The following is a 26,526-nucleotide window of genomic DNA, read 5'->3' as shown; positions in this document are numbered from 1 at the left end:
AAAAGGAAAAGAAAAACAACAATGGTATGATCAGGGACCAGAGAAGAAAAAAGAATATACATACACTGGAATTAAGGCATACATTTTCAGCTGTACACACAGTAATTCAGTTGCAGATGCAGTTCCTACATAGTAGGTTATTATGCTATTATTTGCATCATTGTTATTATTGCTAAAAGGAGTTACCTGGTCAACCCTATTGTACATAGCATTAAAAATGAGAACGCTGGAAATGAGTTAAAGTAGGAAAGACAAGCTGTTCCACAAGCATCAGTACTTTACACCTTAATACAACACTCTGATGAGACGGATTAATTAGAACAGGTGTGACAAAATGGCCGATGTTGGTATGCTGGGTGCCATGCTTTTCCTGGCGGGAGGGTGGAGGGGGCTAGGATGCCACCCCTTGCCCCTGCTCTTGGGGTGGCAAGGGTGCCGCTAGTGGCCCGGGAAGGTGGTACAGAGAGAAGTGGGGAAGGGGTCTGGGTTTGCTCCTCACTCTGTCATCTCACTGCTGTATATGGTCTACTAAGTAAACGGTAAAATGTTAAGACATCAAAAGACATAGGGCACATGGCTCAACCCCCACTTGTTTACATCATATATACTGTACTTTGACTTGTTTTTAAGCTAATCCTGACATTTACAAACTAAAAGAACAATTGTAAAATTAAAAACAGCTCAGCTATGTACTACAGAAATCTATAGTTAATTTGATTCAGCAACCTATTACTTTGTCCTCATATGGAGTTGTCTATGACCACCTCCCGGTAGGGGTTTTGGCCAGGGGGAAGAGAGATTCCAGCATTTTCATTCCATGAAATGATTCTTTCCTTAATGCTAGCCTCTTTCCCAACAGCTTTCCCTCCCTTCAGCCTTACATCCAAGAGTGGAATATACACACTATGCTGGGGAGCAGAGCTTGAAACTAGTTTCCAGTTAGATATACTTCCTGCATCACAGCACAACCTGCCATCAGCCAAACCACTACGATCATTAGACCATAACATTTTTATATTACAAAACAAAAAACAAAGAAACAAAAAGCTAAAATGTGGATGCAGTTTTTCACTGTGGAAGAATTTGACAGTAAAAGTGTAATTTTATTATTTTAAAACGTTGTCAAAGTGCCACCCAGGCAGTCCAAATCTGCCTTAAAACAAATAAATTGATGTGTAATGACTTCATTCTATAAAGAGCACATAAGGGATGTTTAAAGGTTAATAGTTTTACTGTAATGTAAATGTAATAATATTAAATGTAAGTATAAAACTTTGTTTCCTCACACAAGAATCAGCTGGCAGAGGGAGCTACTGATAGACAAGTAACAATTCCATTACATACCGCTGTGAAATAGCAGAAAGCAACCAGCAGTTGCTCTGGAATAAATTCTGTTGTTTTATAGCTAAAATCAAGAGGAATGAATGTTGAATGTATATATTTCACAAGCTCAGTACATCTAGTGCTAGCTACCCGCTTAACAAATGAAATTCTGGCTCCACTGGAGCCAATGGCAAAACTCATTGATTCCCTTAGTATCTGTGCGTGCGTGTGACATTTAAGAGAACAGAAAGGTAGCAAAAAATAAAACATACAAAGAAACAGAAAGGGTCCAACTGCACCCTCAGATACACAAGTGACTTCAACATTGGATCTACCTGATAAAGGACCTAGTGAGGGCTTTAAACTCACCAACCTAGTGAGGAGGGCTTTCAACTAGACTTTATAGTTATGTCTACATTGCAATTAGACAACCATTGCTGGCCTATGCCAGCTGACTCGGGCTCACAGGACTTGGCTTATGGACTGCTTAATTGCGGTGTGGACATTTGGGCTCAGGCTGCACCCCGAGCTCTGGGACCCTCCCACCTTGCAGGGTCCTAGAACCAGGGCTCCAGTCCCAGCCCAAATGTCTACATTGCAATTAAACAGCACCTTAGCCTGAGCCTGCCGGTACAGGCCAACTACGGGTTTTTAATTGAAGTGTAGACATAACCTAAGGGGGCAGGTGAGAAAATCCCACAAGCAAGTATAAAAAAAAGATGATTTTGACAAAGGGCTGGAAGTTGGAAAGGTGGTCAGGATGCAAAATTATAATAGGGTATAAAACTAATAAGAGGGAATACAATCTGCTCAGCAGCTTAGATGTCTACATACAAATGCAAGGCATATCGGGAATGAACAGGAAAAACTGGAAGTCTTAGTACACAAGCAAATTATGACTTAACTGGCACCACAAAGACTTACTTGGTGAGATCAATCTCATGAATGGAATATCTGTACAGAGAGGGATAACCTGTTCAGGAAGAACAGGCAGGGAGGAGGTGTTGCATTATATGTTAAGAATGTATACACTTGTTCTGAGGTCCAGAAGGGGGTGAAAGCATACCCGTTGAAAGGCTCTGGCTGAAGATAAAAGGGGGAAAACTGGGGCAACATTATGGTAGGTGTCTAATACAGACCACCAAACCAGGGGGAGGAGGTGAATGAAGCATTTATAAAACAAATAACCATAATATCCAAAACACAAGACCTGGCAGTAGTGGGGGGACTAACTACCCAGATATCTGCTGGAAAAGTAAAATGGCAAAACACAGAATGTCCAGCATGTTCTTGGAATGTGTTGGGGACAGCCTGTTATTTCAGAAGATGGAGGAAAACCACGGCAGCAGTTATTTTAGACTTGATTCTGATTAATAGAGAGAAATTAGTTGCAAATCTGAAGAAGGAAGGCAACTTAGGTAAAAAAGTGATAATGAAATAACAGACTTCAAGTTTCTACAGAAAATGAGAGAGAGAGCAGCAAAATAAGGACAATGGACTTCAAAAAACCACAAAGCAAACTTTAAGAAACTGAGGGAACTGACAGGTAAGGTCCCATGGGAAAAAAAATAAAGGGATAAAGGAGTTCAGGAGAGGTGGCAGCTTCTCAAAGAGAATATTTAAGGTACAACAGCAAATTATCCCAAGGAAAGATAAGAGGAATAGTAAGTGGCCAATACGACTGCAACAACCTTTAAATGACCTGAAAATCAAAAAGAAATCCTACCAAAAATAAAGTGGAAACACAGACAAATTGTTAAGGATGAGTACAAAAGAACAGCACAAACATGCGCAGGGACAAAATCAGATAATCAGCCCTACAATTCTATGATTCTATGTATCTGATGGTGAAATGGTGAATTGGGCCTGGAGGCTCCCTTAGGCATGAGTCACACTAACATCGAGTTTTGCCTGTATGAGCTCCAAGACTGAGTCCACAATCTGCACGAAGGTAAAACGATTATAAAGACAAACAGGAAAGAAAAGTATTAGGAATTAATGAAGCACTGAAGATTACTAAAAATAACAAAATTAGGAATGTACTGTGTGTTTTTCATTAATTCTTTCACATATGGTATTTAATTTATTGCCATCCAAAAATGTCTTGAGGGATTGTACTTTTTATAAAGTGAGTCATGCACAGAGCTGCTATCACTTTAGACTTTATAGTCTAAAAAAGAACTCTGGCATCCCAATGAAAAAAAGTTAGTTTTATCTTCTTTAAGATAAACAGCGCCTTTGGCACCATGCTCCATCCTTCTGGGTGTATAAATATGAATACTTTATGGTTAATACTTAAAATCACATCTCTGCTGAATAAGAAAATGCAGGTTTTTGCTAGGTGATTATAAACACCTGCTGGTAAAGAACTTAATAGAACAACTTTAGCTAAGGGCCTGTGGTAAGCACCTGCATAATTCACACATGCTTTTGTTGGATTTCACAGGCCACATGCCTTCCACCACTGGAATTTGTTCTATGAACTTGGTTTACAAGGATTAATGAAGCAAAAGGAGAAAAAAATTCTTGGAGCAGGCAAAAAATAATATTTAAGGGTCTAATATTAATTAAATGCTATCATCATTGCTGAATCATTCTTGTCTTTATCATGTCTGTCCCAGCTCGGGTCTAGGAAAGCTCAGGACTTGGCTGAGGGCTAACTGGCAGCAACTCAACTCAGAGAATACAGAGGTAATGTTGGTGGGGTTAGTGATAATAGAGGGAGCATGGCCACTATCTGTAACAGGTGATAGCTTAGGCGAGATATTACACCCAGGGCTACTCAACAGAATGCTCATGCAGCAGCTATGGCCACGAGTGCATTATTTTTTCCCATCTGCTCCAGCAGGAATGCAGAACCCTGATACAATTATCTATGCCTTGCTCATGTTAAAATTAAACTGTTAGACTGTGCTCTGTATGGTGCTACACACTAAGACCATTCAGAAACTCAAGTTAGTATTTTCTGCACTGAGACATCAGTGCAACACAGAGGCGAGAGCAATGCAGGGAGAAAGGTAAGTTTTGCAGAGACCTGAAGATCTCTGTCCACTGAAGGGGCTCTGTTTTGGTCATTCATGGGGTGGTGACAGGCTTTAGAGAACACCAGATTTTTTTTCCTTTTTCTTTTTGATAGAAAGGATAGCAAGATAAGTCTATGAACTAGACAGGGAAAGAGAAATCAGAGCTCACACTCTGGAGGGTATGGAGGTAGAAACAGAATCAGTCTCTCAGTTTAGGCCCTTCAGGACAAGTTTACTCATCCTGCAGATTCTAAGAGTAAAACAATTTTTCAAAATGTATATTTGATGAGCTTTTTTTCAACATTTAACCATTTTTAAAGGGGAAGAAACATATTTTCCATGCTAGGAATCTCATGCTGCAGACAAAGGTGCTGTTCCTTCAGGGACTCATTTAGATTAACTCTTCTCTCTTGTAGCAGTCATTACCTCAAACCTTGCACTTTTATAATTAGGAGATAACGTCAATGGAAAAGAATGTTTTCACAAAATAATGGAACTCCTGATGCTAGAGAAATGTAGTGCTAAGATGTAAAAGTGTAAGAAGCTTACCTTGTGACTTTCTACTACAATCAGGTATTGAATCTTGAACCACTTATAATCTACTTCTCAATAATTATAGGATTCCAATGGACCATCATAACGGATTGAGCCAAAAATATATACTAGAATAATTCCAGGGCGTGCCAAGCAGCACCAGGGTGTCATTTTTCATCCAGCTGTGTCATGAAAGAATATTCTTACACAACAGCAATCATCAGTATCTCAGTGTGTATTTGATTTCTTCTCTTGGGGCCTGATCCAAATTCCACTAAAGGCCAATGGAAAAACTCGTTGACTTTAATGGTAGGGGGATCAGGCCCTTAATTGGCACTGCTTCCTCTGTTTAAGGCTGCTAAGGTTTATTAATTCATCTCAGTCCAAATTACAGTTTGAGTCTTCTTTAAGCCTGTGAGTACTCCAAGTGAGCTAAAGTAAGACAGGTACTATATGCTTAGCTGGACCAGGGACAGAGTGCTCAGCACCTTGCAGGATCATTTCACGCTGACCTGTGAAAGAAGGTGTATGTGTGTGTGCGGAGGGGAGGGGTTGAATGTGCCTGCTTGCTTTTTACTTACTTATAAGTATAAACGGACACCTGAATGATTTTTATTTATTTAGTGGGGGATTTGGTTTGATGTTTGAAGGGTTTCCCCCCCCCCCACCACTGCTTTTTTATATTAAAATATCGAGCCTCATCTCCCCCTGTTTTTTTTTCCTGGAGATTCTACAGATACCTAGAAAACTAGCAGAAGAATTGACAAGCTTCAGGAACCTCGGTCAGTGACAGGAAAGATATTTTTACTCAGACTGTTTAAAACTCTTGGCTTAAGTTAAAAGCTATTAAGCTGAAAGTCTTCACAAAATTCATGGGAGAAAAATGACACACCAGACTCTAATGTTTCTAAAAATCAAAGGGGGCGCACAAACAAAATGTAATAATGTTTGTTCTTTTGGAGGTTATCTTTAAGAGCTAGGTTCCAATATATAATAGAAAGAAACTACTTACATTTGCATAGATTTTTTTATAGAGAATTTTTACTCTTCCTAAAGGTGTTGGACTGCCAGTCACGGAGACACACCCTTGTGGTGTCTCCTTTACACAGGGTGTAAAAGCCAGAGTGGCATAAGCTCTGAAAACCCGATAGGATCCCCTCACAAGCCCTAGCAGAGAGGGCACACGGGGCAGGAAAGGTGTGTTGGGGTGCGGTGACAGCATGGAGTGCTGGGGGCATTCCAGGGAGCACTGCAGCCCATAAGCTAGACCAAAGAGGTTGCTGTAACATAGGCTATATTTACACTTATGGTGGCGTGTAGAGTAAAGGCACTTCATGTGTAGCTACATACCGCAATGAAAGGCTCTGACAGCAGGGAGGCAGTGGGGAAGAGCTCTGGCAGGGGGACACAGCAGGGGACAACACTGCTAAAAACTGGAGCGGAGAGGCACTGCTTGGGCATGCAGAGAACCTGTGTAGGATATACACCGTAGGGTTTCCAGCGCGTATGGCACCCTACTCACCTATGCCATGCCTCAACGTATACACTGCTATTTACACCCAGGCTCGGTGGGCATGCAGCGTCCATAGTCTACACACACACTAAGTGTAGATGTACCCTTAGACAGATCCCGAGCAATACATTGTGCCAGGTACCTCTTCAGGCCCCAGAACAGCCCAGGATTATGAAGGCACAAACGTGGCTTAGAACAACCAGAGCCCCACTCCCACTAGAGCTGCACCTAGTCGAGGCACAACAAAACAAGGACAGCACAGACAGAAGCAGCACAGGCTTCCCCAACCCCATTCTGCCAAGGGTGTCTCAGTCCTGAAGTGGAGGAACTACCTCTGAAAATAGTGCACTGCTTCCTGCGAAAACCTTGGCCTTTCTGGTCAGACAGCCGGAGGAGTCAATTGGGATAGTGATACTTATGGGGGCAGTTGTCCAGACTAATGGAGCTTTTAGTGCACACCACCAGAGTCCACACGGGCCTATTAGCGCACACAAGGAAGTACACCTCTCTGTGTAGAAAAAACCAGCCCTGCATAGTACATTGTAACTAAGAGGTCTGTTTCACAGTGGGTAGATCCACATGGAGAAAAAAAAAAAAACCATTAGAAAATGTCGTTAACTAACGTGAGGTTAAACACAACTTGGGCATTTAACTTGTCTTTGTCTAGGTTGTGTTTAAAAATGTGCTGTCTGGTCATAGTTAACCTCAGTGGGGGGTCCTCTATGGTTTACCCCAATCAGATACAACATTTAAAATGACAGCTGTCCTAGGGCACATTAAAGGCAGAACTGTCTTTAACACTGCTATTTTAAAGATGTTAGTGAACACGTTTTCTAATAAGATGCTTTTCCCCCCTCCACTACAGACAGGACCAATGTCAGTTGAATCATATGTCTCTGGTATTCCTTTGATTCTGCTCCATACCAATGCAACATATTGCTCCACTCCTCAAAGTTATCTAGGTAGGCTCTCCTCATTTTGTGAAAGCCCAGATCACACACACATTAATTAAACCATTTTCCATCTATCTAGGTACTTATATGACCTCTACCAACTTGTTTCACAGAATTTAGAGCTGCTGGGATGTGTCATTTGCCAGGATGAGATGGGTGAAGGTGAGTCCAGTCTCAGGTTACATGGGAGGACACCAGGAAGAAAGAAATAAAAATGTAAGGATACTTGCAGAGTGTATCATTGCACTGTAAGTTGTGTTTGCCAAAGATGTGATTCCTTTTTGGAAAGCTTTGTCACAACTGAAATTACATACAGATTAGAACCACTTCTGTACAATAAACCCCATTAGCGAATATTTTGCCTTTAGAAGCATCATCACTGTAACCACAAGAGGCATTCATTCTCAGTGACTGTTGAATCTGGGCTGGTGCTTCATACTGTCATGAAGTATTTCCTGCCTGCTCTTTTATGAAGCCTTTGTGTCAAAGTTGTTCATATTGTTTTAATAGGAGATTTTTGATAAGTTGGAATCAGTTAAAAAGATTAATACATATTCTTCAGTAAATTTTAAAATTAAGAAAAGGCACTTTGATTAAAGCTTGTTTTGATCTCATAATAATGAGAACAAGTATGAGAATTTCCAGTTAATTTTGCTTTTGTCCATTTGAAATATAGAAAAGCTAAGGGCAGTGCAAAGGGAAACCAAAAATATCAACAGTCTTACAGCACAGAATGTGTACACTGCAGATTTGTTAATACAACAGCAAAGAAGAGGGATTTAAAAGGGAAGAGAGACTCGCTACACAGCTGTGAATAGCATGCACTGAGGAAACATGCTCCAGATTTTGAGCTGCATGCTTCAGGTTCCACGTGATCAAAACAGAGTGATGTTGAGACACAGCAATGAATTTTCTTTATTGTCAGTAGATTTCAACAGATTCCATCATTTTGAGAAAGATTTTTTTTTCTATCCAAACAAGCCAGCAGCAGCAGATAGACACAGAATGCAAAATTTGTTGATGCAAAAGAAATATGCTTTAGAAGAGAAGATTTTTTTTTTTTTTGCCATAGGAGAATATTTTAAACCTTCAGTCTCCACTATCAACCAATCAGCATTCATCTGCTGTAATATTGGCAAGACAGAAAACTGAAGTGAAGAGATCTTTTAGCTGGCACTTCTTGATATTGTGGTACATTAGGCAACAATGCAAGACTTTTAGACCCCTTACCCCTCATGTATTCATATTCCTCTCTCAACAGACAGGATAAAGTATATAGTAATTTACTTTTAACTCCCCAAGAAATCTCCAAGAAATAAACAGTGTGTAATTTTTTTAAACTCAGTTCAATTATAAAAAATGAAGTGTTTACTGAATTGCACAGTCCAAATTTAAAGGATCATTCATGCACTGATCCTGTGATGGTGAAAGGCCAAATAAAAGATCCATGAAAAGGAGTTAAATTAGAAAGCAACCAACTGGCATAGCTTAATTCTTACCTTGGCTGTTTTTTTCACGGGTTGACATTTTTGCTGGTTATGGGACAGAAATAAAATAACTTAAAACTATTTCTGAAGTCCCACCTCCCTGGCGTGAAAACTATGTTACACAAGGGCAATGTTTTCTATTTTATTTTTAAACAAGCAAGCATATTTTTATTATATATATATATATATATATATGAAATAATTAACCACTTCTTATATTTCTGTGTTTTACAAAAGCAATACAAAATATTCCTCTTCCGCAGGGCCCTGAGGTCACAAAAAAACCTCCCACTGATTTCAAAGAGCTTTGCATCGGGCACTAGATCTTTTAGCAACAATCAACTGAATTAACCCTTGGAGTAACTATTACCATTATGTAAATTCTAAATCAGTGCTTCATAAAGATATTTCATAATGACTTGGTTGTTTCCATTGGGATAATATTCAATTAGCAACATTAAATCTCTCCAATTACCCCAATATTTAGAAACAAATGTTTTCACTTACCTTGGCTGACAATGACATCTTTGTGTCTGGGGAAAAATCACAAAATATAGAATTAGTGTATTAGTTATAATACTAATACTACCTAGCTTCTGTACAGTCCCACATTATGCTAAGTCTTACCACCTCTTCAAAAAAACAACCACCAAAAACCTGGATTCACAAAAAGAACTATATAAGTTCATGGAGGATAGGCGTATCAATGGCTGTTGGCCAAGATGGTCAAGAATGTTAACCCCATTCTCAGGGTGACTCTAAACCTCTGACTGCCAGAAGCCTCTTCTGTACACTCTCCCTGAAGCTCTAGTCCTGGCCACTGTTGGAGGCATGATACTGACCTAGATGGATCATAGGTCTGATCCAATATGAAAGTTCTTATGTTCCTATGAAAACTTGGGGATAAGATGTTAGATAACCAATCCTAACCAATACAGTAAAACCCCCAACTTTTGTCTCTTGTCTTATACTTTGATAGTCCCTATCCCCAAAGGGCTTACAATCTTTTTGTTCTATGTTTGTTGTGTGACTAGCATAACTGAGGTTCCTAGGAGCTACTGCAGTACAAATAAATAATACTAATAAAATACTAAAATCATATTAGCATTTGTATATGGGAAACTGGCTTTTAGATAGCAAAAAACAAAACAAAACAAAACCATAAAAAGCCTAATTTTTGGAGCTGAAGAGCACATTTAGCTTGCATTCAAGGTTCTCAGCACCTGTGAAAAATCAAGCATGAGGTGACTAGCACATAATGATTATAAGTTCTTTTGAATAATTATCCAGGAGCTTGTATCAGTGTGACTATTAATATCAGAAAACGTGATGCTAATACTATGTCTCACTGCAAGTCAACTTTACCACAATCCCTCACAGGATCCCTAGATAAACAGTACTAGGTCTGCTGAGGGGGACACAAAATAAGTTTTCGTAAGTGCTGACTTGTTAGACTACACTCAAGGAAGCGCCATGCATGAAAAAAAAAAACCCTCAATTTTTTTCAGAAGATGGGAGGAAAACTTAAATTTCCTTATAATAACCTCCTCTTAAAGGTGTCTTGCTTGTTAAAGAGCACTTATTTCACGAAAACTGTCAACTGACTTGAAGCTGAGTAGCAAAATGGAGGTCAAATACTTGTATGGAGGTCAAACATCTATAACAGTGATAGACAGTCAAACATACACATATATAGAGTTCTCACTGACTGCTGGTTCAATCACCCTTATTCTGGCTGCCAAATGGCAGAGTCCAGACTTGGATTCCCAGTTCTGATTTAAGACAACTGGCTAAGGTGACAGTTGCTCTACTTCCTGCTATTTTATTGGGATGATATATAGCATGACACTGGCTTTAAAACTGTTCCTAATAAACAAAATTCAAAATCTGGGTCTAGAGTCCAAAGCATGTATAAAGCGATTTTTATCCAGGACCCAAGTTAGGGCTGGATCCCTGTTTCCTCACACAGAAAATGGGTTGGTTCTGATGCATTTTGGGCCTTTGCAACTTCCCCTAATTAATAATCTTAAATGCAATAAGCAAAATGCTGCCCTCTGATGCATGCACACAAGCCAACTGATTCAACAGGAGTTGGGCATGCATTTCCAAGGGCATATTTGTAAAAAGTTAGTATTTACATGTCCTTCTCTCCACTTCTCCTCCCTTACCCTCCTCAACCCGGGGTGTCTTTACAATGAATTTCAGTGCAGAGACAAGTGAATGATAAGATACGTTTGTAAAGAATATAGTACACAGTCTTCAAGTGAGATGATGGTAAAATGTTTTCACAACTTTTGAAGCTTCACTTTCATTAAGTATTTCAGGCTAAACAATGACCTGAAGATGCACTCAGATGATTGTTTTTCTCCAACAATTATTAATCCTAATCCTTCCGGCCCCCATTTAATCCATAATCACTGAAAAGTATATTTTTTTCTTATTCTAGGGAAATACTGTAGAAGTGGAATAATTGAAGCATTTCAAAGGATAAGGAGCATATCATAAAAAAAAGACAAAACATCTGACTATATGCCTGAACTACTGCACAAATTCAAAATGCCTGGAAAGAGCAACCATTTTTTATTCTTAATAATTTTAAATATGTCTACTGTGATTACGCTGTTTTAACAGCAATAATTGAAAAAAGGAACTTGATAAGCTGAAATAAAGCCAGAGGATTTAGCTAGAGAGTTTTTCAGTCTTTAAATAGCTTTTATCAGTATCCAGCAACAGCCTGAATTGCCAGAGGAATTTAGAAAAGGGAAGAAAATTGTGTGCAGAATGTCTAAACCATAATCCTTAGTGCACACTACTTCAGTGTATTACAGAATTCTCCAGTCTAGGTATAAAGCTGTGACTAAATGTACGTATTGCTGTCAGGTCAGATTAGCATAATATTGTGATCCCCCTTTCAATTTTAAGTTTTGCACTGGTCTTGAGAATCTGTATGAAAACAACCTATTTTACATTATTAATACATTCGTTAATGCCAGCAGATTTGAATTTTATTTTTTAATTTCATTTACAAATTCAGAACTTATTTTAATGATAACCTCCCTGTATTTCATCAGTATTTTTACCTTTATTTACATATATGATTTTGCAGCTTCATTCAAAGCAATTCTATTTAAGCCACCTTTACAGTTAATTAGATCTACAGTGAAGTTACTGTGTAAAAAGGCACCTTTTTACTGAAGACATCTGCTCCCTGTGTGCATTCAGAGTTGTATTTGTTTATACCACAGAACAAAATGTTACTCCTTGTTCTTTGTTAGCATTGCAAAGCCAACACAGCTAAGCTTTATGCCCTATTATGTATGATCAATACCATTTTAAAAAAACCCACTAAATTCTGAGGCCCTGACTCTGCAAACACATATACACATGCTTAACCTTACTACTGTTTGAGTTTGATGGGACTACTTGCAGTAGTAAAAGTAAGCATGTGCATAAGTGTTTGCATGATCAGGGCCTAAATCAATCAAACTTCTGCAAACCCACCAAAAATGAAGAGAGTAGCACAGATGTATCTGAGAGTATAATTTGGCCTTTTATGCCTGGTGATATTGCTCAAGAAGGAAAAAGACCTGTTTTACTTTTCAGGCTGAGTTTGCAGAATGGGCCATGAGGAAAAAAAAATCTTTACTTGTAAATTGAGCATATTTGAGATATGGAAACATGGAACCTCACAATGCCATTTTACAGTTACTTTTAAGTATAAAACTGCAGCTTAACACAAATCCAGAAAAGACACAACTGAATTTACAATGAAATAAAAACTGTGTCTGAAACCTTAACATTTCAAAATTTATTTTTAAATAAAGACAAGAGAAGTGGAGAAAACTTACAGAATCATAGAAATGTAGGATTGGAAGGAACCTTGACAAGTCATCTAGCTTAGTCCCTTGTGCTAAGGCAGTACTAAAAAATATTAACTGGACCATCCCTGATAGGTGTTTGCCTAACCTGTTCTTAAAAACCTCCAATGACAGAGATTCCACAATCTCTCTAGGTAATTTATTCCAGTGCTTAACTACCCTTACAGTAGAAAGTTTTTCCTAATGTCTAATCTAAAGCTCCATTGCTGCAATTTAAGCCCATTACTTCTCGTCCCGTCCTCAGTGGCTGAGGAGAACAATTTATCACTCTCCTCTTTATAACAACATTTTATGTATTTGAGGACTGTTATGTCCCCTCTCAGTCTTCTCTTCTCCAGACTAAACAAACCCAGTTTTTTCAATCTTCCCTCACAGGGCATGTTTTCTAGACCTTTGATCATTGATATTGCTCTCCTCTGGAGTCTCCAATTTGTCCACATCTTTCCTGAAGTGTGGTTCCCAAAACTGGACATTACACTCCAGTTCAGGCCTTATTAATGCAGATTAGAGTGGAAGAATTACTTCTCATGTCTAGTTTACAACACCCCTGATAGTACATCCCAGAATGATGTTTGCGTTTTTTGCAACAGTGTTACACTGTTGACTCATATTTAGTTTGTAATCCACTATAACCCCAGATCATCTTCTGCAGTACTTCTTCTAGGCCAGGGGTTCTCAAACTGGGGGTCAGGACCCCTCAGGAGGTCACAAGGTTATTACATGGGGGGTCGCGAGCTGTCAGCCTTCACCCCAAACTCTGCTTTGCCTCCAGCATTTATAATGGTGTTAAATATATAAAAAAGTGTTTTTAATTTATAAGTGGGGTTGCACTCAGGTGCTTGCTATGTGAAAGGGGTCACCAGTACAAAAGTTTGAGAACCGCTGTTCTAGGCAATCATTTCCAAGTGGGGAAATTTGTACATGAATGACAGTGGGCCTTCATATGCATGCATAATTTGTAAAATCCAAACATGTAGCAGTGGAAGCATATTCATGCTTTAAAATAATACATCTACATTTTGCAGGGATTTTAAGATTCTCTGGAGATTTCCTTGCATTAGAGAGGTGAATAGTCAGATTATGCAGACAACATCTACAAAACATTAACAATGCAAACTGACAGTTTACAAAATTTGCTTATGTAATAAAATTAAAACAATTTAATTTGAGGGTTTTTATTCTTAAAACTTGCAGATACCACTTTGCTACAAACGGCAATACTTACTTCTCTGCATTTTTTGCCACTTTTGATATGAGTTTTGATGTTGAAGCTGCCCTCAACAGTTTATTACGACTGTCATCTGAGTTGTCCCACATGCTATGTGATTTTTCAGCAGTCGAAGTTCGCTTTATGCTAAAAAACACAAAATTTACGTTTAAAATTAAAAATTAATGAGATAACGATAGCTGGTGCTGGTATGCAATTGACAGATCAAGCAGCAGGAGACTAAAGCAGTGCTAGGACTTCCTTCAAGTTGATCCAGAAAACAGAAATAAAGATTAGTCAAAAAGTTCTAACCAGATGAGTGAAAGCTCAATGGCTATTGAACACAATAAAACATTTTGAATGCTGAGCTGTTTTGTCAGCACATAGATAGGGCACAATTCCATAAGAAGCATTCTGAGGTGGCAAGTTCCAAGCCCTGTAAGCCACTGACTGTTTGGAAGCAAATAGCTCCAAAACAATGGGCCAAAATCCTGCTTCCTTTGTTCATGCACAACATTCCATTCACTTCTCTGAGACTTCTTAGAGAGGAATAAGGCAAGCAGGATTTGGCCCAATATCATGGAAAATTAGACCCATGAATGTCTGATAGACTACATCAGCAATCCTGCTGGAGCCAAATTTATGCTAATGGCAGTTCAAAACTGTTTTGTAGTCACTGGTTTCACTGAAGTTAATTTCATGTATAATATCTTTATCATAGGAAATTTGTTTAAATGTGGTCTGGCTATAACAGTTATTAAATAACCTGAATTATGATTCTGCAGATGCCCTGCCAACAACCTTGCAACTCATCCAGTCAAAAATACTTTTTGCAAGAACAACATTCAAAACTGCAACTCTAGAAAGGCAAGCTTATTTCCACAGTATCTCAAGAAGCTGAAAAAAGATGATGACAAGTTATCAAGACATATTAAAATATTAAGAAAGACTTAAAAGCCATCCCCTTACCACTCCCCCACCAGGTAATAAATTAGTATGCTAAACCCAGGCACAAAAAGTCTCTTTGCAGTAAGATGCCAGGCAGGAGAACAACAAACCAAAGTTCAGCTTTAGATTTTGTAAGAGTTTGTGCAAGACATGGAGACACAGCCTTTATGAGTGTTAAACATGCATCAGTCAAGTGAAAGGGTTGTTTTTATTTTCTATTAGAATTGTGAATTCAGGCAACACAAGCCAACAAATGTTTGTAAACCAGCGCAAATTTGAGAGTATAATTCATTTGTTATTGTTATTGTTTGTTTTAGTCTTCTAAAATGCCAAGTGGTCCGAGAAAGAATTCCATACCTTCCCAAGGTTTCAAAATAATAAAGGTGACAATGGATCATAACAAACTAGGCGTGAACTTGAACATTTTTGCTCTAAAATAACCAGCCAAATTTTAAAATGGGTTTATTTGAAAAATATTCAATTTTAAAAATCAAAGAGCATCATCCTGCAGATGTTCTCTGCACTTAACTCCCACTGAAATCAGCAAGAATTCTGTATGTGCAAGGTTGCAGGATCAGGCCCTAAACAAATCCCTCCCGTCCCCTTCCCCCGGTCAAATCGCAGTTTAATATTGGTGTAGAAATATGACACCAAACATGTCTGTAGAATAAGAATCCAAATATCAGGTGAAATGGACCATTCTGTAACCAAGCAGGGATATGAGAAAAAAGCAAAAGATCCAAACTGCAGTCGCATTAAACAGTAGTTTGGGAAGAAAGGCACCCGAGTCAAAGGTTGTAATGATACTAGTTTATGACAAGTGCTATTATGATATGTGGTAAATAGCACAAGATATGGTTCACAGTTTTAGTTGGCCATGTTTAACATAATACCTTGAAAAGCATACTTTCAGTGATATTACTTCTTGGCACCTTTTTATATATTTTAATAAGATTGTAATTAATCTCTCTTTATCATATTAGGATGTTTTATATCCTGTGTACTTTGCAATGTCTTAATTCTATTTTTCTCATCTTTAAATTTATGGAAGAAATATTTGCATTTTTAATCTTTATTTAGTGGTAAATGTTGTAATGCATCTTGTGTGCAACTTTGCAGCATAAAAAATACTGATTTTTGCACTCAATTGTGAAACTGGATCTTGGTTTCTCAAGATTTGCTGTTAAACGTGGACTCTTAGTATCATTACAACCATTTTCTAGCTCTGTACTTTGGTACTGTGAAAACCTTTTAGCTGGAGCAGAGCTCTTGCTTTCTTGAGTTTGCCTGTGTGTTTGGAGAGTCTGTAAGGAGGACTGGGGAGAAGGTGATGCTCGAATTTGTGGATTTTGATCATTAGAATGAGTTTCCTCTTTTTTTTCTCTCTGTCCTTGAGGTTTTTCCTTTTTTTCTGTACCGCTGTAAAAAAAAGTATAAGATGGAACAATAGAGAATAAGCAAATAATATGAAGGTGAAAAAAATGCACACATTTTATCAGAGAAGGAAGAAGCAATTCAAAATTCATTAAAGAAAAATCACCATAAGAAAATGTGTGATTATCTACTGATTTTGTTGGGTTTTGTTAATGAAATTATTAGTAAAGTACTTTGCTAAAAGCAAAGATCAAACAGTTGAAGAGAGCTTCCTGTCAAGTACTAAGAAATATTATTATATTACTTGGAAAAGTAGCGAAGGTTTATCGCTGTTTTAGGTTCATTACTTACCCCTTCCCATTTAAACCTGAACACAGCTCCTTTCAATTTAAAATATGCACTGTATCCTAGGTTCTGCTGTATCTCTCTCTGCAGATTGTTGTGTATGCTTTGTCCCTCCTAGCCTTCCATTGTTAGCAATAAAATGCATTCACTGGTCCTGGGTCTCTCCAGAAATAGATTAACTAAATGTGCCATGTGCCAAAGCAGCTACTGGGTACACCTTTTTTGGTCCTATTTGGCCATAACAGATATTAAATGGTCAAACTGTCACTTTTTCAACACCTGTTGTAAATAAACTATGAGATTACAATTCCCTCACTTTTAACAATGTAATGGAGCATAATCTTTGTTGTTTTAACATTTTAAATCCCTTTAAATAATTTTAAGTGGCAATTTTAAAATGTTCTTATTCATGAAGGCCCTGGTCCAAAGTCCACTGAAGTCAATAGCAAGACTCCTATTGCTATCACTGATATATGGACCCAGCCTCAACATGGCTAGTTTTGTGCATATTCTCATATGTACATGTTTATGTGGCAAGCTGATGGCTAGTTACCACATTTGTGCACAAACAGAATTAACAGTCACTATTTGAAAATGTGACTCTCTAATGTAGATGTCCTGCACTAGTTCAGGTCCCCATGATCTGTTGTGCTGTGATGTGGGAAAAGGAGCAAAGCAACACCAAGGAGCAGGTGTCCCGGAGCCATGTAAAAGGGCAAGCAGAGCCTTTGTAGAATGCTCACCCTTTTTCCAAGCCTGGGGAAGTCCCTCAAGTGGTTAGCACTTTATTGGACTTGGGGAAATATGTTGGGGTAGAATGGGGGAGCAGCCTCTCCAGCCAGCACTTCACAGGAAATGAACCTCTTCTCTTGCATCCCCTGTCCCCTCTTCAAATGTGTGTGTATGTCCCCTTACGGGCAAACGCTGCTGGTGCAAAGAGAGAGGATGAACTGAATTGAGGAGAGGACTGGACCACCATACTGGAATCCAGAGACTTTGGAGGCCATGTTTTCTAACTCCTCAACAATGTCTCAAATCTCTCTGTTTTGAGAGTAGAATTCACCTAAATTCTGAGAGTTTAAACTAGGATGGATCTTTCACTCCTGCAGGTTTCTCCCCATAGCAAAAGAATACAGTCCTGAAATGGCCAACAATACATTCTTTAAAGTACAAAGAATACTGAGAGGATCAGAGTTAACAGACCAATTATACAATCCCCATTTAACTGAGAATTTACTCTTGCCATGTGACTTATTTCAAGTACATTGCTGCATGCTTCCTGTGACATGCTGAAGCAAACACACAATGGCAAGACAAGCTGCTCAAGGTAGTAGTATTCTGCAGCATATAGATGTTTTCTTCCTTTAATTATACTCAAGGTGGACTGTTAAATGTTACAGGAATTTGAAGTCTGACTAAATTTTTCACATGCCATAAAACAAAATAAGCAGCAAGAAAAAAGGTTACCATTCCCCTGCCTCTAATTTTGTCTGGTATTCCCTCTCTCAAGTTAAAAGTAATCTACAAATTAAAAAAATAAAGCTTATACATCCTAGAGAAGCAAAATAGGTACAAAGAAGAGATGAAATGTTTTTTCCCTATCTCCAACTGAAAAATAAAAAAAAAAAAGAGGAGGGTGTTTTTTTCCTGCTTGTTTTACTAAATTAGAAATTCTGGACTCATCTACCTTTCCCCACAAAAGACACTCTGCAAACAGAATCCGGATGGAATGGAAAACTAGTACAAACCATGGAAACAGAATCTGATTCTAAGTGAAAGTGGAGATGATTTTTATTCAGCCTATCTAAAACACTGGTTTTAATTTGTTTTTGTTAATCGCTATTTAACTCAAATTCATTAAGTGCAGATGGAGAAAAAGCTGTCTTTGTTCAAGATTCAACATCTCATCCCTCTAATTAAGGGCTCAAAGTTCCCAACCCATTTCTCTGAATCCTTTTGGGGAAAACTGCAGTAAAAAGCAGGGGATAAAAGACAGGATATTCCTGATGGTTTCAATATAAAAAAAATACATATTTATAATCATTCAGGGATATGTCATACATCATAAAGCAGCAAGAAAGGGCACAGCCGACAATTTTTTTTTGAGAGAGAGTTTCCTTCAATTTAACTTGTCAAGGCATATTTTGTTTTAAAGGAAGTCACTAGAAGAGAAATTAAAATAGAAATGTGCTTGTTTTGAAGGCAGTTATGAAACACGCAACAGTATTTTTTCACTTTCAGTGAAGATACGCTTGTGATTGGCTCCTGAGATAAGAGCATGATGACTTTTGATGGGTTGGCAGATAAACTTGTGGTCTCAAGTCCCTGTTCAACTGGAACTCTGGAAGCCATTTTTTGTTTGCATTAGGTTTAGCTTGCATTACTGGAAACAAGAGTACTTTGAACAACTTTCACCTTTTTCCAAAGTCTCTGACAGGAAAATGGAATACAAAAAAACAAGCCCTAGCAATGTCTTACCACTAAAGCAAATAACAGGCTCTTATTACAATTATGAAAGCTGTACTTTGTACTCATAATCCTGTATGGCCAATTTACTTATTAACAATGATGCTTGTCATAACCTCTTCTTTCCCTTTCCTACAATGAAAGGGAGACTGAGTGAGTCCAACTACCAGGAAGCAAGGCGTTAAAAAGAGAGAGAGAGAGAGAGGGTCACTCAGGAAGACACACACAAACAAGCATTTCCCCTAGCTCTCTAGTCAAGAAACCAACAAAATACACACAGTTGTGTTATGAAGTATATGTGGAGGAGAGTGGAAGCAGGATGGAAGAGAGAACTGTGACAAAGATAAATTCCAACTTGTGAATTCTCTCTTCTTCTCCCAGACTACAACAAACCAGAAACTGGAGTGAGGATGTGACCTTACCTGAAGTCTGACATTTTAAGATTATACTTAACTACTTAACTGAAGTCATTCTTTGGAGAACTATCTAAATCTAAATGAATTCAATGAACTCAATCTAAATGAAACTGTGCCACATTAATCCATAGACTCTTTTATAAAGTGTCCAAAATAAACCACAATGGCTAATGAGTGAACAGCTAGTCATCTGCAGAGCAGTCCTTATGCAACACCAAAATGTGAACACATTTCAGATCCTGGTGACCTCCAACCCGCTTTTGACAATCCACAGCTCTTTCCATCAGGAACTCGTGGCCTTCAGTCAGACCAGAAGGCTGAATCTCCCCAAAATGTTCAAAGGGAAATGGTCCTTAACGAAGCATATCTATAGTCCTACAGAAACATTCCGGTGACCTGAGAACCAGGTACACGTGGCTAAGAGGGGTCAAATAAAATCACCTTTGCTCTGACCTGTCAGGTTTTGCAGAGAATTTAATGAACTGGGAAAAGGGACAGGAAAGCATAACCCAGGTCTCCTCTTCCATTCATCAAAAATACTCTCCCTATAGCAAAGGGATAGAGAAACAGAGAAAAATCAGGTTGATTTTGCAGAATTCCTGGTGGCATGATAGTCCTAAGAGATGACCCAGATGCTGACATACAGAATGGAAAATCTCCAGATTCAGGCACCGTTCCCCTGGGATCAATCCCACGGATCTGAGCCAATCTTTGCCCTGTAAATAGACTGCCCTAACAGAAGCCAGAATTATATATGACACTGAGAATATCCAGGCTCAGGTTTTCAAAGGAACCAGGTTCCCAAATCCCTTGGTGCCTCTAAAAATACTCATGCAGTGCTTCTGAAATTATGGCTGAATTTTTAGCATCCCACCTGTGGGATGATGTAAGAGACTGCTGTACAGCTGTTGAACCATGACAGAACCAGAAGGCCGCTAAGTAACAGTTTGCAAATATAAGATTTGGTTTCACTGTCCTCAGTTCAACAAGTTGATGTTGCATGAGCACTTTAAGGGGAAAATTTCCACTGAAGGCAAAGGGGCCTGAATGACTTTCTCTAACCCCAAAAGTCTGTGTTGCAATTATACAAACCTGAGCTGTCGGGGTGAGTAAACCTTAGACTCAGAAGGATATTGCTGTACCAATAATGAAACAAGGAGTGAAACATCCAGAAAATGGAGATTCCTTTACACAACCAAAAGAACTTCTGATCAAGCTATACTCCAGGAAGCCTGGTCTACACAGGCAATCAAGTAGTCTAAGAAATGTTTGATGTGAAGACAGGCTGAGATTAATAGCCCTCCTGGAGGTAAAACTGCAGAGAAGACAGACAGTCTGTTTGGATACATGGAAGCCTTCCCAGTATGTATCTAGGATCATACTCACATAGAGTAATATCCTGGAAGGATACAGATGGGCTTTCTCCCCAACCAATAACAAATGTATGATCCTATAGCAACCAGGTAACCTTTCTCTCATCTGGACAAGCTGTGTCACAGAGCCCATGGAACCTTCATCCAGATTATCTGTAGTCTTGATGAAGTGGTATATGTCCAAGATTCCCCTAGGCAATTTCACAGAGCTCCCGGTGACATGGAGGGAGGAGATGCAGGAGTGATTCTTTCCCCCACAAGGTCTTGGGTCTGACATTCTCTCTGATTCTTCTCAAACTCTCTTTTCCTTCCTTCCTTCCGGCCAGCCATCTGTCCATCCATCTTCTTCCCTTAGGTTTGGCTCCATTAAAAGCTATAAAGAAAAGGAGTACTTGTGGCACCTTAGAGACTAACCAAAGGTGCCACAAGTACTCCTTTTCTTTTTGCGAATACAGACTAACACGGCTGTTACTCTGAAACCTGTCATTAAAAGCTATGTTGACATAGCTAGTCTCTTCCCGTGTCTCCTTTTTTCGCTTTGAACAGGGGGTGGAAGGGACGAGCTGGGAAGGAAGTATGAAAGAGAGGGCAGACACCCAGGCTCCATACTTCCAGGACAAAATTAATGGGGAAGTACTAGCTCATATATACCTTCCCAAGTGACTCTCTCTTTTAGAGCTCCTGGCTTTCCAATAGATAGAGATGTCAGTGTTCGATTCATTGTAGGATAGGGGAAGTCAGACATTAAAAAACTAAGACACTACATAACTGAGAATAGAAAAAAGCAAATTAATTCTGCTTTCTGTACTCAAAAGAGCCTTAAACATTTTCTGCTTCGCTCTTCCTGTTTAATTGTTTTACTGATTAAAGGCAGAAGAAAAGGTAAGTGGCCTAGGTTTACATACAATATCTTTAATCCCTAAAATATACTGCATCCCTGTCTAATTGTATAGCACAATATTTAAATCCACACTGAATCATAAATCATCCACTGAAGTCAGCACAGTACTCTACAGAGACCGAGAACTTTTCATATATAATTGAACAGATGGTAAAACATTTACGTGTGCTGTGTTCCATAGCTATATCTGTGGCAGCTCTTTCTTTCATTCTCTCCAACAAACAGGAGCAGAAACAAACCATTCCTCCGAGATGCTGAAAAATGAGTGGTTAAAAGTCCCAGAAGAAAACAATAAATAAGAAAACACTTTGCTGGTTTCTGACACCACTGTATGAAAAAAAAATCAATTATATATATATATATATATATATATATATATATATATATATATATATTAGATACTAAATAAAATGCAAATTCAAGCTATTTTATTTTTACAAAATTTGTTTTGTAAAATCCTGCAACAAGAAATTTCTTAAATTTGAAAAGTGCCATATAAAGTTATAAAGAATCGATTAACACAAGTTCCTAAATTCACCTAACTCATTTCATAATTTTCACTTTGGTATCATCTACTATTTTCATTCAAGACCATGATGTCAGATTTGTTGTTTATTTCCTTTCAAAGATTAAAAAATTCAGGCGCATGCTAAAAAGCATGACTGTCTGTCCAAGTGGCTCATTTCAATTTTGGAACAAAAATGCCTATTAGAAATATGTTTTTTTCCTCTTTTTGCGAAACTTTAATTTCATGTGTTGTACACTGAAAACCAAAGTGATCCCCTTTCTATATATCCAGCTGTTACGAATTCTAATGGTATGCTATGAGTCTAAATCCTATTCTTTAATTGGTATATTTCAGAAAACTTCAAAATTAACACAGAAAGGGGCTTCCTTATTGTGGTTGTGTATAATTTAACTTTTTAAGACGCCAGTACCTTTTAGCAGCAGATGAGAGGGTCTCTTTTCTGGCAATTGATACAGAGGAACTATGGCCTGTTTTTCTGCTTCCTGCACTTCCATTGGTTATACAGGACATAGAGATAGCTTCTCGGAGGCCTGGCTGACCTACAAGAAATTTAAGAAGAAGAGATTTTATAGTAGCTTTCAAGGCATCCACGTGACATTCAAATTAAGAACCATAACAGGTGGGGTTGGCTTTCATACAGCATTGTTGCTGGCATTCAAGACAAAGGATGTGTGTATTAATCCAAAAATCGCGTTCTGAAATCATTTAAAACTTTAAGAGACGACCGTAGGAACAAGAACAATTCATATGCAGTGTGTATATGAACACCCTCATGTGGGTGGGTAAGTGGATGGATAGGTAGATAAAGATTTATTGTCAAACATTCACACCAAACCAATAAACATCTAGTTTTTGCAAAGAAATACTGTGTTTTGGTAGTTCAACAATTTGTTTAAGCTAGGAATAAAGTTTATCTGACATGAAACTATTAACCAAAAATATGTTCACATACACATCTGGCTAATGAAACAGCACTTTAACGGCCAAAACTAAGGATGTTTGTACATAGGAGGATTCTTTTGTGGAATTCAAAAACGGAAACATTAGAAGTGATATTTTAAATTGCAAAGTGGAGTAACTCAAATGGGATGTTACAGTCAAATGGTAAATTATAATACAATACTCTGGCACAGTATCGTCCTAAGCTTCACTTGCCACAGAATTATTTTAGTCGTGATTGCAACAGAAATATAAATTCCTTGTGCAGCAGCATTCTGTTGCTCAAAAAGCTGAGTCATCTTAAATCATCACATTTCCCAGAAGCTCATCAGGTAGGCTCTCTCATCATTATCACCCCTTCATAAAGTGCTTTGTGATAAGAAGTATGAAGAAACCAGAAAGATAGCATGTCATTACTGAAATACAATGTACTTCAAACCATTCCCATTAGGTAAATATTGAAGATACTATATGCAAATAAATGTACATTTAGAGTGGAAAATCCTGTGTAAGGGGAGGGGGCACAACACAACTCTGTTGGGGCTTCCTACACCTTGTGAACACAAGGTAAGGTAAGGAGCCCAAGGTTGGTAAAGACCACAGCATTTACTGCTACACAAAACTTCTTGTCCCAGGGTGGGGTTCCAGGGCCAAGACAGCTATTTTAGCTATAACTGTCTTGAAGAGGCTTGACTTCTACCAAGTATACAACTGAATTACTCAGGCTGTGGCCTGGGAAGAGGATTTTGGCCAAAAGATCACTGTGTTATTACTTCATAGTGCCATCAGCACACACAAGGCTGTATTACAAGTGAGCTGTAGCAACCACGAGGTATGAAGTCCCAGGCCATTATAAACAGAATGGCACAATACACACCAAGGTACATTGCCAGGAGGTCCTTATAATGGGCAGGGAGGGTAGTATTGTCCATTGAAGTAGCCTGACACTTCCCATCATAAGACCCTGTTTTCAGCTGCTTATAACTAAGGCTACGGTTTAGTCATGGGTATTTTTAGTAAAAGTCACAGACAGGTCATGGGCCGTAAACAAAAGTTCACAGCCTGTGACCTCTCCATGACTTTTACTAAAAATAACAGTGAATAAAACTTGGAGTGGGCAGCTGCCCAGGGCCATCGTGGGTGTTTGGGGGATGGCAGCCCAGCTGCTTGGGGGGGAGGCGTGGAGCCAGGCAGGGAGTTTGGGTGTGGGAGAGTGCAGGGGGTTGAGACACAGGATAGGGGGAGGCGGGCTCTGGGTGGGGCTTAGCTGGGGGGGCTCCCCGGAAGCAGCGACATCCACCTCCCTCAGCTGCTAGGCGGAGGCATGGCCAGGCAGCTCTGCGCACTGCGTCCGCCTGCAGGCACCACCCCCACAGCTCCTATTGGCCGTGGTTCCCAGCCAATGGCAGCTGCGAAGCCGGCGCTCTGGGCAGAGGCAGCGTGCAGAGGTGCCTGACCACGCCTCCACCTAACAACTGAGCAAGGGGGATGTCGCCGCTTCCAGGGAGCCCCCCAGGTAAGCACTGCCCAGAGCCTCCTCACCCTGGCCAGTGCCCCCTCCCACATGCAAACTCTGCTGCGGAGGGGTGGGGGCAACGGCCCAAGACTGCCCCAGCAGTGGCCAGTGCACCTGGCACAAGCAGGGGCTGTCTGAGTTGCCCCTGAGCCAGGTGCAGCAGGCGCTGCACAAGTCAGGGAAAGTCACGGAATCCATGACTTCCATGACCCCCTGTGACAAACTCGCAGCCTTATTTATAACTTTGTCAAACTTTAATTGTTTGGGCTGAAATTTTCCATGCCGGGTGTCTAGCTCAGACCGAATTATTTTGGAAAATTATTTTGGTAAGTGCCTGCCCAGAGCTCACCTCACCCCGTCCTGTGCCACAACCCCCTGTCCCCTCCCACACCCAGATTCCGCTGCTGCTGGGTGGGAGCGGGAGGGAAGAGAGAGGTGCAGAGCCAGGTAGGGAGCCTGCCGGCCCCAACGACCCCTTCCACCCAGCACCAGCGGGGGTCCCAGTCCGCGTGCCACCACCTGGCCTCCGCCTCCCCCCCAAGCAGCTGGGCCACCCTCTCCCAGCACCTGCTGAGGCCCCAGGCAACCCCCAAAATGGCTCAGCCATCTCCAAGAATGAAGCTACAGACAAATACATTGTTTTACCCATGCTACAAAACACTGACGACCTTTGCGTGAGATGTTCTAGCATCCCCCTGCTTTGGAGCAGGGACTTGGTCACTGAGAATAAATGAGGAACCAGGGCCACAGACTGGAAGACTGTGGAGATGGGGAATGTGGAAGCTGGAGGCAAGGCTGAGCAAAAGAGATAGACTGGAAGAGCAGTTGGGAGGGGAGAAAGTGGGACTGGCAGGGCAAGCAGACTTGCACTAGGAGTGGTGAAAGATTGGAACTGGTGGGGAGCAGACCAGAACTGATGCAAGAAGTCCATAGTGGGAGACTAGAGCTGGCTAAGCAAAGAGACTGGGATGAGAAGCCTGTGGATTGTAGTTGGGGACTGGCTAGGATGGAACAAGAACTGGGACAGGGTGGAAGGGGTTAAGCTTGGAGAAAATGAGCAAAACATTCTGTGCACACTAGAACACACTTTCCCCAAAGGCTGGAATGGAACCCAAGATCCCTGAGTCTCACCATTCTTCTACTGTCAACAAGCATCTTATCCCCCGCTTTAGCGCTAGCCCACAGGCAGTGGGTTACAACTTACTACTGCCATCAGTTACTCCATTAGCTCAAGTAGCAGATGTCAGTGAGGCAGATCTAAAGGTTCCAACCCTTCTGACGAACCACATAGGTGTCAATATGATGCCACATGAAGGAATTTCTGTTTTCCAGTTTGTTTTTAAATCTAGGAATTTACACACACAAAACTATTTTAAAATTATTTATTAAGGCATCGAACTGCCTGAGCCATGAGACCCTTCTTTCTTTTCTTGCAATTCATTGTCTCACTCACTACAGACTTTCCAATTTCTGAAACAAATTAGGCAGGTGTCCTACAGACCCTGCCTGATTCATCTCCAAAGCAGGTCCACGCTGTGCTCTGAATGAGGCAGGGATCCTGTGGAAAGCATAGTATATGAATAGAAAGTCTCTAATTACATTATCACAACTTTGCTATGTGGATTATTATGGCCACAGTAGAATCAACACCAGAACCATGGCTTCCCATACTGACATATATCCACCCACCCCAAATTTGTCATAACCGGAGAATTCTTCAGAAGCTCCATCAAACTTGAGGGAACAAGGGTCCCCCAGTACAAGAAGATCTAAGTAATACACCAACATTCGGATTCAAATC

General features: G+C 39.7%; 1 protein-coding gene across 6 annotated transcripts in view; it reads right to left on the bottom strand.

Annotated features, from left to right (window-relative positions):
• The window catches only part of EML4 (EMAP like 4), a 257,731-nt gene that overhangs the window by 77,680 nt on the left and 153,525 nt on the right, over window positions 1-26,526 (bottom strand). For 2 of the 6 annotated variants that reach the window (XM_073339049.1, XM_073339047.1), the window contains exons 3-7: window positions 22,680-22,809; window positions 16,115-16,285; window positions 13,937-14,065; window positions 9,341-9,366; window positions 8,846-8,878 (exon numbers count right to left, since the gene is read on the bottom strand). In XM_073339049.1, the coding sequence (XP_073195150.1) occupies window positions 8,846-8,878; window positions 9,341-9,366; window positions 13,937-14,065; window positions 16,115-16,285; window positions 22,680-22,809 (489 nt within the window). Of the gene's footprint in view, window positions 1-7,448; window positions 7,560-8,845; window positions 8,879-9,340; window positions 9,367-13,936; window positions 14,066-16,114; window positions 16,286-22,679; window positions 22,810-26,526 lie in introns of those variants that run through there. The other 4 variants (XM_073339048.1, XM_073339050.1, XM_073339051.1 and 1 more) reach the window with 4 other exon arrangements.

Source organism: Lepidochelys kempii, chromosome 3, assembly GCF_965140265.1.
Source record: "Lepidochelys kempii isolate rLepKem1 chromosome 3, rLepKem1.hap2, whole genome shotgun sequence".
In the NCBI taxonomy this organism is placed as follows: Eukaryota; Metazoa; Chordata; order Testudines; family Cheloniidae; genus Lepidochelys; species Lepidochelys kempii.
Note: the sequence above shows the minus strand (reverse complement) of the source record. Positions and strands in the feature narration are given on the sequence as shown.